Here is a 14,067-nt window from a genome sequence, read left to right on the forward strand (position 1 = left end):
GCTCACCTGTGATGACTGCTTGGGGAGATTGACTCTGCCCTGGCCAGAACCAGGACAGCTGGTGATGATGAATGCTGAATGCCTTTGTTTTGTTAAACCATGGAGGCAAACCTCTTCCTGCCCCAATAATAGATGCTCACTAATATTGACATGGTAAAGCAGCTGCACCTTATCTGCAATCTCATCTCCATTTTTGTTCCCCATCCTGTCATACAGTGGTAAGTTCTGTAAATCAATCAAACATGAAATACTGGGGAGGAAAGTCTCCTCCTGGGTGTCTGAAGTGCACAGTTAGTCCCACAAGCTCTCTGACTCACCCTAGAGTGGCTGTAAATAAGTGTAGTCTTTTAAAGCCATCAGCTCTCCTTGGCTCATCTGGATCCAGAAAGTACTCCAGACAGGCTCAGAGATGGAATTATCACTAGATAATAATAATCTTTATGGAAGCTATTTAAGGGTAATTCTGGTCTTTTTTATTAGGTGACTTTTGAAACTTCTAGTGCAGGGAGATGATACAGGTTTGGAATACTAAGCAATAGAGGTTAGAAGGGATGTTTCAATCTGGTGCCTGTTTCTCTGGATAATTGGATTCCTAATCCCTGAAAGGTTGTGATCTCAGATTACTCTGCTGAGACAGAAGGTGCCCAATTAGTCTTTTATCACATGATCCAGTGCAGGCTCTGGCACTGCCTGCAAGAGACAGGTAACAATTTGGAAACCATCACAGGATGGAAAAAATAAGGATACTGCAGATAGAGGGAAGTCAGACTCTGGTAGATCAGCTTCTGTCTTGTGTTTCTCACTGGGACAGAGTGGGATAAGCCTTTCTCCCAGCTGCTGTAAAACAACAGCTCACAACACCCCCAAACACAAAGGATAATGAAGTCTGTTCTCTAAAGGGTGCTGGCTGGTTAGCTTGTATGCAAAAGCCTGCTCCTGTATAAACAGGGCTGGATAAATACCTCTCCAGCACAGATCTGGCAGCCCACTGTGAAGTACTCAGAAGATAAGTTGTCTAGGTAGTATTGCTGCTATGTTGTCAGCTTTTTCAAGGTTATAGCACTGAAAGGCAATAGCATTAGCAGAAAAGCATGGGGGATGGGGACATGTTCTATTCTTTATACAGAATCCATATTAAATCACAAAATAGTCTCTCAAGGACTGTGAAGTGTTTGGCTGCAGCACAGAGGAGCTTGTAAATACAGTGGAACCAAGCTGGCTCTTGTAAAACATCTTCACCAATGCAGAACAAAACACAGAGAGCAAGTCAAACACACTCCCCATTTCAGTAGGAAATAAACCCTGATGGGCTTAAATCTAGTCCTGAGTGGGAAAAAAAAAAAAAGAGCCAAACTCAACAATGGTGTGGAAGGATCACTTCACAGAAGCTTATGAAGTTCATAGTCCACGGTGTCTTCTTGGCAGTATTACTGCAATCAACAACCACGCAGGGTCTCTAGCAGTGAATATAGAGAAGGGCTGTGTCTGGCAAATAAAGCATCCTCAAGGAACTGCTCACTTCTGAATGGAACACTAAACAAAGACTGGTGCCAAAAGAGGAATAAAGATCATGGACAATGAGACAAAATAATGTCACCTTCCAGGTCCCTGAAGTGGTTGTGGCAGCACAAGGAGCGTTGCAAAAATTTAGTCCTCATGGATCTTGGAGATAAATAAACCCACCAGTTTCTTAATATGGGTAAGGCTTACTGTGTGCAGGTGATTTTGCAAGTTGTTACCTGCACCTCTTGAGCAGCCAGGGATCTTGTTGGAATCCTCTCACACACCGGTGCTGCCTCATGGCTGCCCTTTTCCTGGGGTTTTTTGTTCCAATTCACTGCAGCCCACAAAGGTGTGAACTACATAAGGTAAAGAGAAGTTCTAATAGGTGTGCTTACAGCCTGCATGAGAAAAATGTGAAGACTTTTTTAGGTTATACTGAAAACAAAACAAAACAAAACAAATCTCTTTGAATCCAAGACTTTCTCCTTTATCAATGGATGAGCTCATTTTCCCCTGCAGCTTGGTAAATACATCCATTTGTGAGGAACTAGTTTTACAGCAGATTTCAGACTGGAGAAGATTTTTAAAGCCCAGCAGATTTTTACAGCACCTTTGGTTTGGGAGCTGATTCTTGAGGTTTAGCATTGTTTAAGTGTGACACTGGTACACCTGGAAAATGAAGTAGGGCACTCTTAGAATTGTTCCCTCTGCTATTAAAGCCCTGAGCCTTAAGGTCTGTGGGGCTGCATGTGGGCTACATGGGGAGGTTTCAGGACAGGAATATCTTTCAGTCCTTGAACTCTTGCCTCCCAGTTAGGGAGGCAATAAGATAAGCTGCAGAATCAGTCCTTGAACTCTTGCCTCCCAGTTAGGGAGGCAGTAAAATAAGCTGCAGCATCAGTCGCAGAGCCCTGCTCCAGTACAAAGCACAGAGACTAACATTAGGTGATGCAGAGAGCTGACACAGCATCAGGGACTGGGGCTGAGCACAGCAGATTGTGCTAGCCAGCTGCCTCACGATCAGAACGATGCCTGACACATCCCAGCAAGTCCTAGACAGCTCCTCCAGGTCTAGGACTATACAAAGCTCTGCCAGATCCCCTGAGCCCTATTCTATTTCCAGTCCTGGTTCCCCATATGCAGCTCTTTTAGTTCACTTCAGTCCTGCCTTGCAACCATGTCCACATGCTCTTCTGTCCATCCAGGATATCTACAGTGAGCACTGACTGAAATTATATTCATGGGCTGGGCAGCAAGCCAGGGACTCTCTTTACTGTCACTCACTTGGCAGTTGACTAGAACAATTTATAGCAAATTGAAGTGTAAGGAATTGATAATGAAACTGTTTCTTTTCCATTTCCGAATCAGCTGCCACCTGTATAACCACAGCCAGGAGCAGCTCTGGAAATGCATTACCAGACAAAGCATTAGAGCTCCACCAGGCACTGCCCTCATCTTTATGCCCTTGCTTCTGTGCCCACCCACATCAGCTTTCTTATTGTAAATGGTGACTCCTCTTCTAGCTGGTCCCCGAACTGATCAAGAACCTGGACTGATTTATTACTGCAAGGACACAGAATAAGGCTGCTGTCTCCATCTTCCACAGACAGGTATCACGTGCAGAGTTCGGAGCTCCCAGCACTCCAATGTTTTCTCCTTCCCCAGGAAAGGGAAAGCAGGAATAATGGAGTCTCTTTGGACAGCTGTTTCACAGAAAATGGGGCACACACATGGTTGCTGACATTTTACAAATGCCCCTGCAGTATTGTGAGCAGCCCCCCTGCCACAGGAGCCAGTTCCTGACAGTCACACCGGCATCGGCATCATTTTATGGTGGCCCTTTCCATCAATGTCAGCCTCAGCCCCAAGGGGCTTTATGCTAATTTTTCAGCCAACACTTCTGTATGCACCACCATAGCCTGACTATTTGAGTCAGTTTTACTGTTAAAGCTTGGGTTTTTTGTGGTACATGGAATTTGAATAGTCTATTTCCACTATTCCCATTGCAGGATAGACATGTCTACCACACTAACTCCCTGGGACTCAAACAGTCCTGGCAGGACAAGGGGGGTGGATTAAAGCTAAAGGAAGGAAGGTTTAAATTAGATATTAGGGGGAAGTTCTTTGCAGAGAGAGTGGTGAGGGGCTGGAACAGGCTGCCCAGAGACGGGGTGGATGCCCCATTCTTGGGGATGTTCAAGGCCAGGTTGGATGGGGCCCTGGGCAACCTTGTGTAGCTCCAGGCCTGGAGGTTGGTGTCCCTGCCTGTGGCAGGGGGGTTGGAGCTCTGTGACCCTTGGGGTCCCTTCCAACCCAGACCAGTCTGTGATTCTATGATTCTATGAATTCCCCATCTCTTCCCATACACAGATTGAGCCTTCACAGAATTTCCATCTTCCCCCAGTACTGCTAACAGGGCAGTAGTGACTAGGATGGTCACGTTCTGAATGTAAGAGAAAGCAGCTACATTAAATTCAGTTTTCCCTAGAAAAGGCAAACCCTGGTGAAACAAATGCTGAAAACGTTTCTTCCCTTTAACCTTTCCTCCACAAGATGTTTTTTACACAAGTTGAAATGCAACACACATTCTCTCCCACACAAAAAAAGAGCATAAGGATCTCTAGAAAACAACCTTTTATTTTTTTTTCCTTCCCTGTGAGTTAGCTTGCTAGAGAGATTGATATTCTTCTTTTTATGTCTCAATCCTCAGGAGACATTCAGGGCTTCTAAATTTCTTAGATGCTTTTCTCCACCGTATGGAGCTAAGTTAACTCTCAGTGGGAATGTGCATCACTTTCTTGTATGTGCATGAGTTCAACCCCTCCTGACTCATAGGAAGCACAAATCCTTGGTGCTGCTCCCTTTGGCCCAGGTCAATAGGGGTGTCTACTGAGCAGAGGCTGGGGAAAGGGACAGGGGAAATTAGGAGCTGCCTGTTTCTGGCCACAAACATTGCTCAAAACTGGAGACTCCTATCCACACCCACACACTGAGGAGACACCAGTTTCCTGCCCAGTTCTGCAGAAGACAAGGAGTAGGCTGGCAGACAAACACACAGGACTTACAATCTCAGCAGGGTCATGCCAAGTTCTCACACAAGTCACCTCCCTTCTCCAAATCCCAGGCTCTTGAGTCACACCACCATCTTTGTGACAGTTTCTGGGTAAATCAGCACTATACTAAAATGCTAAAATCCCTCACATGTAAATAATTTTATATGTCCTCCAGGACACCCATCTTATGCAGGGATACTGACAGAACCACTACAAAACCTCCAGTAGTTTAGGTTCAGCTTCCCCAGCTCATTTTTTCTCTTGCATTGAAATCCTTGGATCAAATGACCTTGAGAATGAGGTAACTTAGGATACCAGTCTTAGAATTCAGGCTTATCAGTGCTGAAAGGAGGGCAGAGGCAGGGAAGCTGCCTGTGCTGCCCTGACTGCTACTGCTCACAGAACAGCACTCGATTCCCAGCTTGGGGGGAAAGGAAAAAAAAGAAACTTTTGGCACAAAGACAGACAGGATTTCAGCTTCTTAAGTTCATTAATACCTAACTGCCTTCTCCAATTCCCTTCTTGATCTTTCCCCTTAATCCTCCTATCCACATGCAAATGTTCCACCTTTTCCTGGAAACCTCAACTGCAAAGGTGTGAAGAAGCAGGGATGCTGCAGGGAATTCACCAGAAAGACATTTTACAGCAAGTCTACAGCACCCCACTGGGGAGGAAGCTTTGTGTTTCTGGGTGGCTAATTAATTTCTACTCAAGAACTAATTTAAGGAAGAAGACCAAATGAAAACTGGCACAGCACAGCACCAAATATACTTCTATGCCTCTACTGAGCTCTGGAACATATACACACCCACCCCCCACACAGCACTTGAATCTCTAGTGTGTTATTCCCAACCTCTCCTTTATTTCTACAGACAAGAGCTAATGTTTATACAGTAGTAGAGCTACTCCCCACGGGTTAAAATATGACTCAACTGTGGCTTACAGTGGCCTTATGCCATACAGAATTTATAATCTATCTGAAGTCATTTCATCAACCCCTGGGACAACAGCTAACAAGGCTGGGAAGATGGTTTATTAGACCCTCCTTCCATTACATCAAAGTCTGAGAAGCAAAGCACTGCTTCCCACTCAATTCAACTAACTCCCTTAAAGAACTTTCCATTCTACCCCAAAAGAAGAGGAAGAAGGTAGACTCCAGCCTTTGTTAAAATTGCTGGGCCATTCAGCAGTTCCCAGTTAATAAACTGGCCACTGATAGAGCACTAGAACCAAGAGCAGATGTCAGGATCTCCCACCTCAAATAGCACCTAAAATCACTGCCAGAACAGCAGAGCTGCCCAGTACTAGTCTTGGACAAGACATCTGAAAGGTGCCAACTCTTGTTAACCTGGAGGAGGCAGACCCTAACCTCTTCTGCTGCTGAGCTCTACTGCTTTCGAGCTCTTGGAGCAGCATGTCAGATCCTGTTCTAGCAAGGTTCTCACTGCTTTCCTTGCTCCTTGACAAACTGCCTGTGTGACACGTCTCAGCCAGCGTGTCCATCTTGATTCATGACTGACAGAGCCATCTGATTAACCACCAGATTCTCCTCCTTGTTGTTTTTATGAGAAAGCTGCACAGTGGTGCCATCGACTTTTAATTCTTGAGACAGCTCAGGCCTTGGCAGTCTGATGAGAAGTCAGCAGAGGACACCCAGGGGTTACAGATTTGTTTGGTTACGTCCTGGTTTTAAAAAACATTTCAGTCTTCATGTTGCAGAGGTGGTGAACTCCAGTGAGTGAACTTCTCTCCCAAGACAGTGTATGCACTAAGTCGCAGACAGATGCCTAGGCATAGGTTTCCTTGCAGGGGAACAGACAGACTTGGGCTGTAGCCTGCTGTGCCTGCAGATCAGGGAGCCTTAAATGCTGCAGCAAGCCATGCTCTCTCAGCTGACCCCAAAGGAATGCTGAACTATGACCTTCAAGTATTTCTCATTCAGACAAATTCATGTGGCTGCTGAAACATCTGGCTTAGCATGTGAGCTTTCTTGTCATCTAACTACACAGAGCTGCAACTGTAGCAGAAGGAGAAGCACTGACAGTGTTAAGAGCTACAGTCGAAGACCGTGGAAAAGAAATCTTGATAAACATGTTAATTTTGGGTCTTACTCTGAGTTACACAGCGGAGTAAAAACCTTATTTCACAGATAAGCATGGACATTATTCCATCCAGTGCTCGTCCTGTTTCCTGTAGACATACAGCTGCAATAAGGCAGCCATGCTGTGCTGAGTTTTAATAAAACTTATGATTGTTTAGCTGTTCTGGGAGCTATAGATTTTAACTTGCCTAGACATTTAGCTCCACCTTAAAATGAAAAACAGCATAAAAAAGCTAGAGCAGCCTTTCATTCCTTGAATATATAATTCAGCAGGCACAAAACTCCAAGTATAAAGCAACCAAAGGTATGTAAATCAAAGTAATCTACCAGCAACTTAAAAGACAAACCAATATGTGAGGGGAAAGGCCTAAGGTACCCAACTGGAAAGGAGAACTCTTACGTACTCTCCTCCAAGGAGCATGACCTTGATTAAGCAGCAGTGACTCAGTCTACTCACCCAAGAAATGGGGAGAATATAGTCCAAGCTCCTAAAAACACTACAAAGGCATTAAGATTTTCCAGCAGTGATTCAAGATGTGTGTTAAAAGCAATTGAGTGGACAAAAGTACATCTCAGAGCGTGCAGACACTGCATTTTTTCCCCACTGTTTCTGCCATTACCTGCCTGGGCCAGGAGCATTTGTCAAGACATAATCTGCACATTAGAAATTCATCTGCAGCCATTTACCTTCCAAGGTTCCTTATACCAGAAGAGACCCAGTGACGTACAACCAGATAAAAACTAAGAAATCTTGGAAACACAGCTAACAGGGTGTTGTAGTTTTGTGTGGCTGGGTTCTGGCAGAGGAGCAGGGGCTGCAGGGCTGGTTTCTGCAAGAAGCAACAAGAAGTTCCCCCCCCAGACCCCACAGAGCAAATACCAGCAGGGTAAGATCACTGGCACAGGGTGGCCAGAAAGGTGGTGGAGGTCCGATCCCTGGAGACATTCAAGGTCAGGCTCCATGAGGCTCTGAGCAACCTGCTCTAGTCAAGATGTCCCTGCTCACTGCAGGGTGGGACTAGATGACCTTTGAAGTTCCCTTTGAACCCAACACATCCTAGGATTCTATAACCATAAAAATAGGAGGGAGACCTCTCTTTCCCCCTCCAATAACCATCCAGGCAGCTGCATAAAATGTTTTGCCACTCAATAAGAAGCAGACCTAGGATTCTGGATCAATCCTGTAGAAAAGCAGAGCAGCAATACGAGAGTCTGGTCCATCCCTTCTCTCACAGGGAATCAGGCTTTTCAGACTGTGGAGCAAGGTATCAGGACAATCCTAGCACTCTGCAGTCGCCCTTGGCAGAGAGATCCCATCCTCAGACACAGGGTGCTGCAGCAGTGCTGGAAGAGCAATGCTGCCATCTGCAGACAGCCAAGAGGTCTCTTCAGACCGTTCAAACCACTTAAACCGCATATGAAAAAAGAGCCAGAAACCACAGACTGCAGAAAATAAAGAGTTTGGAGTCTCCTTAAGGTAATTATACATGGTTTTGTACAGCAGACTGCACCAGCAGCTAAGACAGGAAGATTTCAAACCAGGCTTTAGGTTTGTTTACAACCCACCGAGGTGGTGCTGAGCTGTCAAAACCCCAAAGAGCAAATAAAATCACTACAGGTCAGGAGCAGAGAGACCAGGGAGCTAGAAGAATGGCAGAGCACACAGGTGAGGGTGGAAAAGTCCATCTTTATTAAAAAATTAAAACTTCAGCTGAAAACTCCTTCTAAATGCTGAACAGTACATGGCACAGAAAACAGCATCAAAAATATTCTGCTCAATGAAACTGAAACCTGCCATTAGTCTGAGACAGTCACTGCTGCTGAAGGTTTCACTGGTGATAAGGACGGACTGGGCTGTGTGATTCACACGAGGCCTCTTACACCAAAAAAATCTCATCTTTCATGGACATGGCACACAAAGATCCTTCACCTTCCAGGAAGATGATGAAAAATAATCAAATACAGCATAACTGACAGGATAGCATTCAGACACTTTTATTAGATTAAAAAGAAAGGCCAGGAGGTGCTTTAGAACACGTTAACAGATGGATGACAGATCTGTTTATAGACCAGTGTAGACTCATCATACTGCAGCCCAGCTCATCAAGAGACCTGAAAGAAGTTTTAAGAAGTTTATATTCAGGGAAAGGGGCATTGGACAGGGTGTAGGGAAAGAGACCCAGTATCCTCATCACAAGCCACACCAATCAAGGAACCTCTCTTACCACTCCACATTTTATGTGGAGATTCTTTTGGTCTACTTATAATATTAAGTCACATGTTCAGTTAGCTCACGCCTACAATGTTTTTGGACAGCACACAGAGATAAAGCACTTGCTACTTTCAAAGCTCTCTGACAATGATGTCAGCTCAGCATCCCTGTGAGGTAGGCAAAAATTAGCTGTTTCCTGCGACACAGAAGTTAAATGACTTCCTCAAAGCCATGGTGAGGAATATGCTATTTGATTAATAATACCCTTAAGAACCTGGAATGATACTACTTTTCACAGACAGCATCCGCTAATAAGGAATTACCAAATTTTCATCTCATTCTTACTGCTGAAATACTTCGAATCCTCCCTACCTTGAAAAGTGTTCCACAAACACACAGACATACTAGTGAGCTCTTCCTTCATCTCTGTAACAAAAAGCACTGGTCCTTTCCAGCAGCAAGCAGACATCCTATACAGGGTGCTTTCTCCTGCTAGGAAAGCATAGCCTAGATAGAAGTAGAGTTACATACAGTACTCCACCAATGATCACACCCTAGATCTTTCCACTGTTACAATTAAGTTATCAAAGATAGAAGTTAAATATTAGCTTCTGTAAAGAATTTAGTTACAGTACTCTAATTTATGTAAAAGGAGTAGGAAAAAAGATAACCATCCAATATTTGAAACTGATAGCTATACAAAACCAAGCTACCAGAAAGGACACAGCAGCAACAAAGCCATGCTGGGATTAACATAATAAACCCACATATCCCCAGTTGCAAGGTCAGCAGATTCACCACCTCAGTCCATATCCCTAGAAAAGCTTTTGCCTTGCAGAAAAGCGAAGTGGGTCTCAGAACCGGACTCTTCTTTATTCTGTAGGTCCACAAAGAAGTAACAACAGATACTGTGTTGAGTATGTCGCTATTGAAAACAGTTTCCAAAACCTTCTGGGTATCTCCTTCCATCCATCTGAGCTGAACTCTTGCATTTTCTAATCTAAACAAGTATTTTTGCTGTAGGAAGCAGCACACAGTTGCTGAAGTCCACCTCCTCTTGTCTTGTCAGATAGATCATTCACCTGGTTTTAGTAAGAGATGAAATTGTGGCTCACAAAATACACCTGTAAAGAATTCTTTCCTTTAACTACAGTTCAGCTGTAAAGCAGGAGACAGACTGACAGCTGGCTAACACTGAATATGAAGCCATAAAAGTCACCTATTTATACCACAATCTTGTGCCATCAACTCAAGCTTTACTACTCTGAGTACACTCCACTAATAACTAACATAACACCCAGCACTCAGATGACCAAGATAATGGCATAACTTACCTACTGCAGACGTAGTATAACACCATGCTAGTTTATTGCTAGTTTATTGCTCACTGTAAAAGCCCTTCATAAAGTGGCTAGCACACTCCCACCTGGTTCAAAAGCAAGGTTGTGCTCCAGGCACCAGCAGCTCTAGTTGAACACTTTATCAGTTCCCCTGAAGCTCTGCACAACTCCTATAAATAAACTTTTCACCAAAATCCTGCATACAGGAAACAAGTGTTTTCTTCAACACAGAATTCAGTTGCCACTGAGTAACACAGTACAGATCAAATTCATCTTTACATCAGAAATCACCCTTTTTCCCAGTTGTTTGGCATGTTTTTCACTGTTACATAGTTGCTGAAACAATCAGTTCTTCATCATATTAACATCAAATGGCAAGATCTGCAGGAGAAAACAAAACACTGCAAGGTGTAGGAGGGCAGGGGGTGAAGCAGGGAACTTCATTTCAGAGCCAACAGTTAAATGCAATTCAGTCCCACAAACTCTAGACTCTATTACCCGTTAACAGCCACGGTTTCTTCCTGTTTCCAGTCCTAATTTTTATGCAGGGCCAATACAATATTACTGATTTCTTTTTTCTAACCCTGTATCTTTATCATTCATTCAACTGAGCTGCTTTTTGGGCTTATAACAAGATGACATTTGACTACAATACTCTGGGCCTCTAAATAAAGAGAATGAAAGTTGAAGAAACATTTTTTTTTAAACCAAGAATTTGCTTTTCCACTCACATATCTATTAGTCCATAGCCAGGCACAGAAATCTGGAACTCTGTCAGCTCCCCTTTAACTCCAAGACTTAAATTTCAGAGAAATCACTTTTTTTTCTATGCACTGAGGGCTTTCGGTTGCATGATTTGCATTTATTTGCTTCATTTCTCATAATAGAGCATAAACTTACTGCTTTTGGCTTAAGTTTGTGCAGCAGGCACATTTTAGTAGCTACATCCCCATAGAGATACAAAACTTTGAAATTTCTAGACTCTTAGTAAGAAGGAGAGGCAACAGTTAATTTATTTCTATGTAGTGCATTTCAGGGGCCTTGGAAATAATAAAAGCTCAAAATGTAACTAGGCAGAAAAAAAACAACAAAGCAAACCAAGAAAAACAACATAGAACAGATGAAGATAAACTATGCTCACAATGGAGTGAAGTAACAGCACCTACACCACTGTGCTTCTGAACATTTGGCAGTGCTTACCACACAGGAGCCACTGGACCCCAAAGCGTGGTGAGAAAAGGAGTCATAAGAGCAATTGCTGTACTTGTGAAGGGAGCAGAGTTTGAGCCTCAACCTTAACTTTCACTGACAGTATAAGAATTCAGTGGCAGATGGATGAGGGGCATCTCCCTGTCCTCATGTCGCCTTGCTCCCCCCTGAAGCAAAACTGCACAGTTCACCCTTTCTGACAAACTGACACATCACCTTTAATTTAAAGTCTGTTGCACAAGCTCACCAAGACCAGAAACTTTAAAATTCACATACAATCAACAGCTCAGAACAGCCTTCTGTTCTCCCCACTGCCCATCGCGGGTCACCTACCCACAGCATTAATACTGAGTTGTGAGGCCGGGCTCCACGGCTCTTGTTACAGCTTGGGCAGAGCACCGGCTGGCGCTAACGTAATACCAAAGACATAGAAGAGCCCCAGGAGGAGATTGAGTTTGGCTGTCCGCTGAGGGATCTTACTGAAGCTCTGGCTCCGAAACTGCCTCTCCAGGGAAAACGCCATGGGGATGGTGAGCAGCGGCAGGGCCATGCTGATGGTGTAGCGCGTAGCCAGCACGCAGAAGATCAGGTAGGGCAGGAAGAGCAGCACGGTGTAGAGGATGTAGGAGAAGGCAGGGCCGATGAGGATAGCCAAGGTGACGATGCCCGCCTGCCGGTCAGACTCCATGTCTCGTGTGTTGTTGCTGTGCAGGATGGCCTCAGTGCTGAGGGCTAGTGGGACAGCGTAGAGCAGTGGTGAGACAGACAGATAACCAACCTGCACAGCGTGGGCAAACATGACAGCCAGCGGCCCAAAGGTGATCAGGATCACCACGTCTCCAAGTGCAACGTATTTAAATCCAATTCCTGTGGCAAGACACAAGAATACAGTGAAGCATGGTCAGGTAACTCAAACGACATAAGAGAATGGATAATACAACAGATCAGCCCTTCCCACGAAAATATTGCAGCATGTGTAGCTGTGGTTGAGAAGCTTATTTTCTCTTTTCTCCAGTCAAACGTAACAGATGCCAAAGGCCAGGTTTTAATACCTCCACGTATAGATGTGCCTATTTCTTCAGAAACCTACAGAAATAAGGTACTCTTTTGTGTGATCATGTATACTAGAGCCCGATCCTAAAGAAATATATAAAACACAGAGAACAAGAAGTAAAACTAACAGGCTTATTTCAAGGAAACTAACATAACTGTTTGAAAGTTTGACTTTGAAACAGGATTTTGTTTTTCTTTCCTAGTAATTGCTTACATCTACCCTACAGAGGAAGAAACCAAAAACATCTTCCTCTTATCAAGAGCAAACTGTTCTACATCCACAGCGAAACTTTATCTAGAGAAAAACAACCAAACTTCCCAAAACAAAGCCAGATGTTCCACTGACAGAAAAGAACATACACAGGGAGTTCTACTGCTAAAGGACAGAAGATACACATCACAAAAAAATGCAGCAATAACCCTGATAAGCACCTAAAAGCCATATATGTAAATAACCAATTTCAACATCACTTTCCAAGCAAAGAACTCAGTGCCCCTCTTCCCACAACAACCAGTGGCAAAGAACACAAGTTTATGGAGCAAGAAATACCACCAAATATTTTATGGCACTTAACTAGACACACCACTTGTATCTTCTTGAAACCCTTCACAAGGCAGCCAATTCTGTCCCATTTACATCCAGATTGACAGCAAGTGGCATCCTGCTTACCTCCAGTATAAAGGAAGGAGCTGGAAAGCCCCCCAAAGTAGATGAGGGCCAGGTGCTCCAGCTTGAGCGTTGAGACAGCGTAGAGCCCAGCAGCACAGATACAGCCCACCGTGTAAAGGAACACTCCAAACCGGACTACGTCCTGAGGCTCCAGGATCTGGTCCACCAAAGTCCTGTCATCGCTCTTCTTGTGATCGATGCCTTTGGAGAAGTCGTAGTAGGTGTTCACCAAGTTGCCGGCTCCGTGCACCGCCAGGACGGCCACAGCGCTGCCCACCAAGAGCCGCGGGTCCAGCGCTCCCTCGGCGCGGTAGGCCAGGGCGCTGCCGAGGGCCACGGGGGTGAGGGAGGCGCTGAAGCTCCAAGGCCGGAGCGCCAGCACGTAGGCCGCGCACTTCTGCCTCCAAGTGCCGGGGGAGACCCTCTCGGCGCCCGCCAGCGCGCCGCTGCCGCCGTTCCTCTCGCTCCCCCGCGGGCTCTCGGCGCTAATGCTGATCTTCTGCGCCGGCTCTGCCGGCCCCATGCTCCCAGCTGCCGGGAGAAGAGCCGCCCGTTAGCCCTCCCGCCGCCGCTGCCGCCATGACCGCGCGCGCGGCGCCTCAGAGGGGGCACGCGCGGCGCCTCAGAGGGGCCACGCGCCGCCCCGCCCGCCCCGCGCCCCCCCGCCCCGCCACCCGCTCCCGCCGCGGCCGGACCCCTACCAGAGACCCGCCAGCACCTCTCCACACCCGCTACGAGCGTTGGACAACCCGCGCCGCCACGCACCGCTGCGAGGGGTCACTCTGAGGCGCACGTCGCCGCTGCAGGATGAGCCATAACCGCAACAAGCGACCTGCAGCAGAACACGGCGGCCGCCGCCGCCGCCGCCGCCGCCGCCGCCGCCGCCGCCGCCACCCTTGGCGCTGCCTTGGGCGGCCGGAGCCCTT

The 14,067-nt window shown here is 45.8% G+C and overlaps 1 protein-coding gene across 1 annotated transcript; it reads right to left on the reverse strand.

The window, feature by feature from the left end:
* Positions 1 to 11,693: 11,693 nt before the first annotated feature.
* On the reverse strand, positions 11,694 to 13,880 carry UBIAD1 (UbiA prenyltransferase domain containing 1). The gene is made up of 3 exons (XM_084274535.1): positions 13,843 to 13,880; positions 13,142 to 13,672; positions 11,694 to 12,285 (listed from the first exon to the last, which is right to left on the reverse strand). The coding sequence occupies exons 2-3, from the start codon at positions 13,662 to 13,664 to the stop codon at positions 11,798 to 11,800; spliced, it is 1,011 nt and encodes a 336-aa protein (XP_084130661.1). The 5' UTR covers positions 13,665 to 13,672; positions 13,843 to 13,880; the 3' UTR covers positions 11,694 to 11,797.
* Between the last annotated feature and the right edge of the window lie 187 nt (positions 13,881 to 14,067).

The sequence above is a fragment of the Gallinula chloropus genome (genome assembly GCF_964237585.1).
Source record: "Gallinula chloropus genome assembly, chromosome: 23".
Classification (NCBI taxonomy): domain Eukaryota; kingdom Metazoa; phylum Chordata; class Aves; order Gruiformes; family Rallidae; genus Gallinula; species Gallinula chloropus.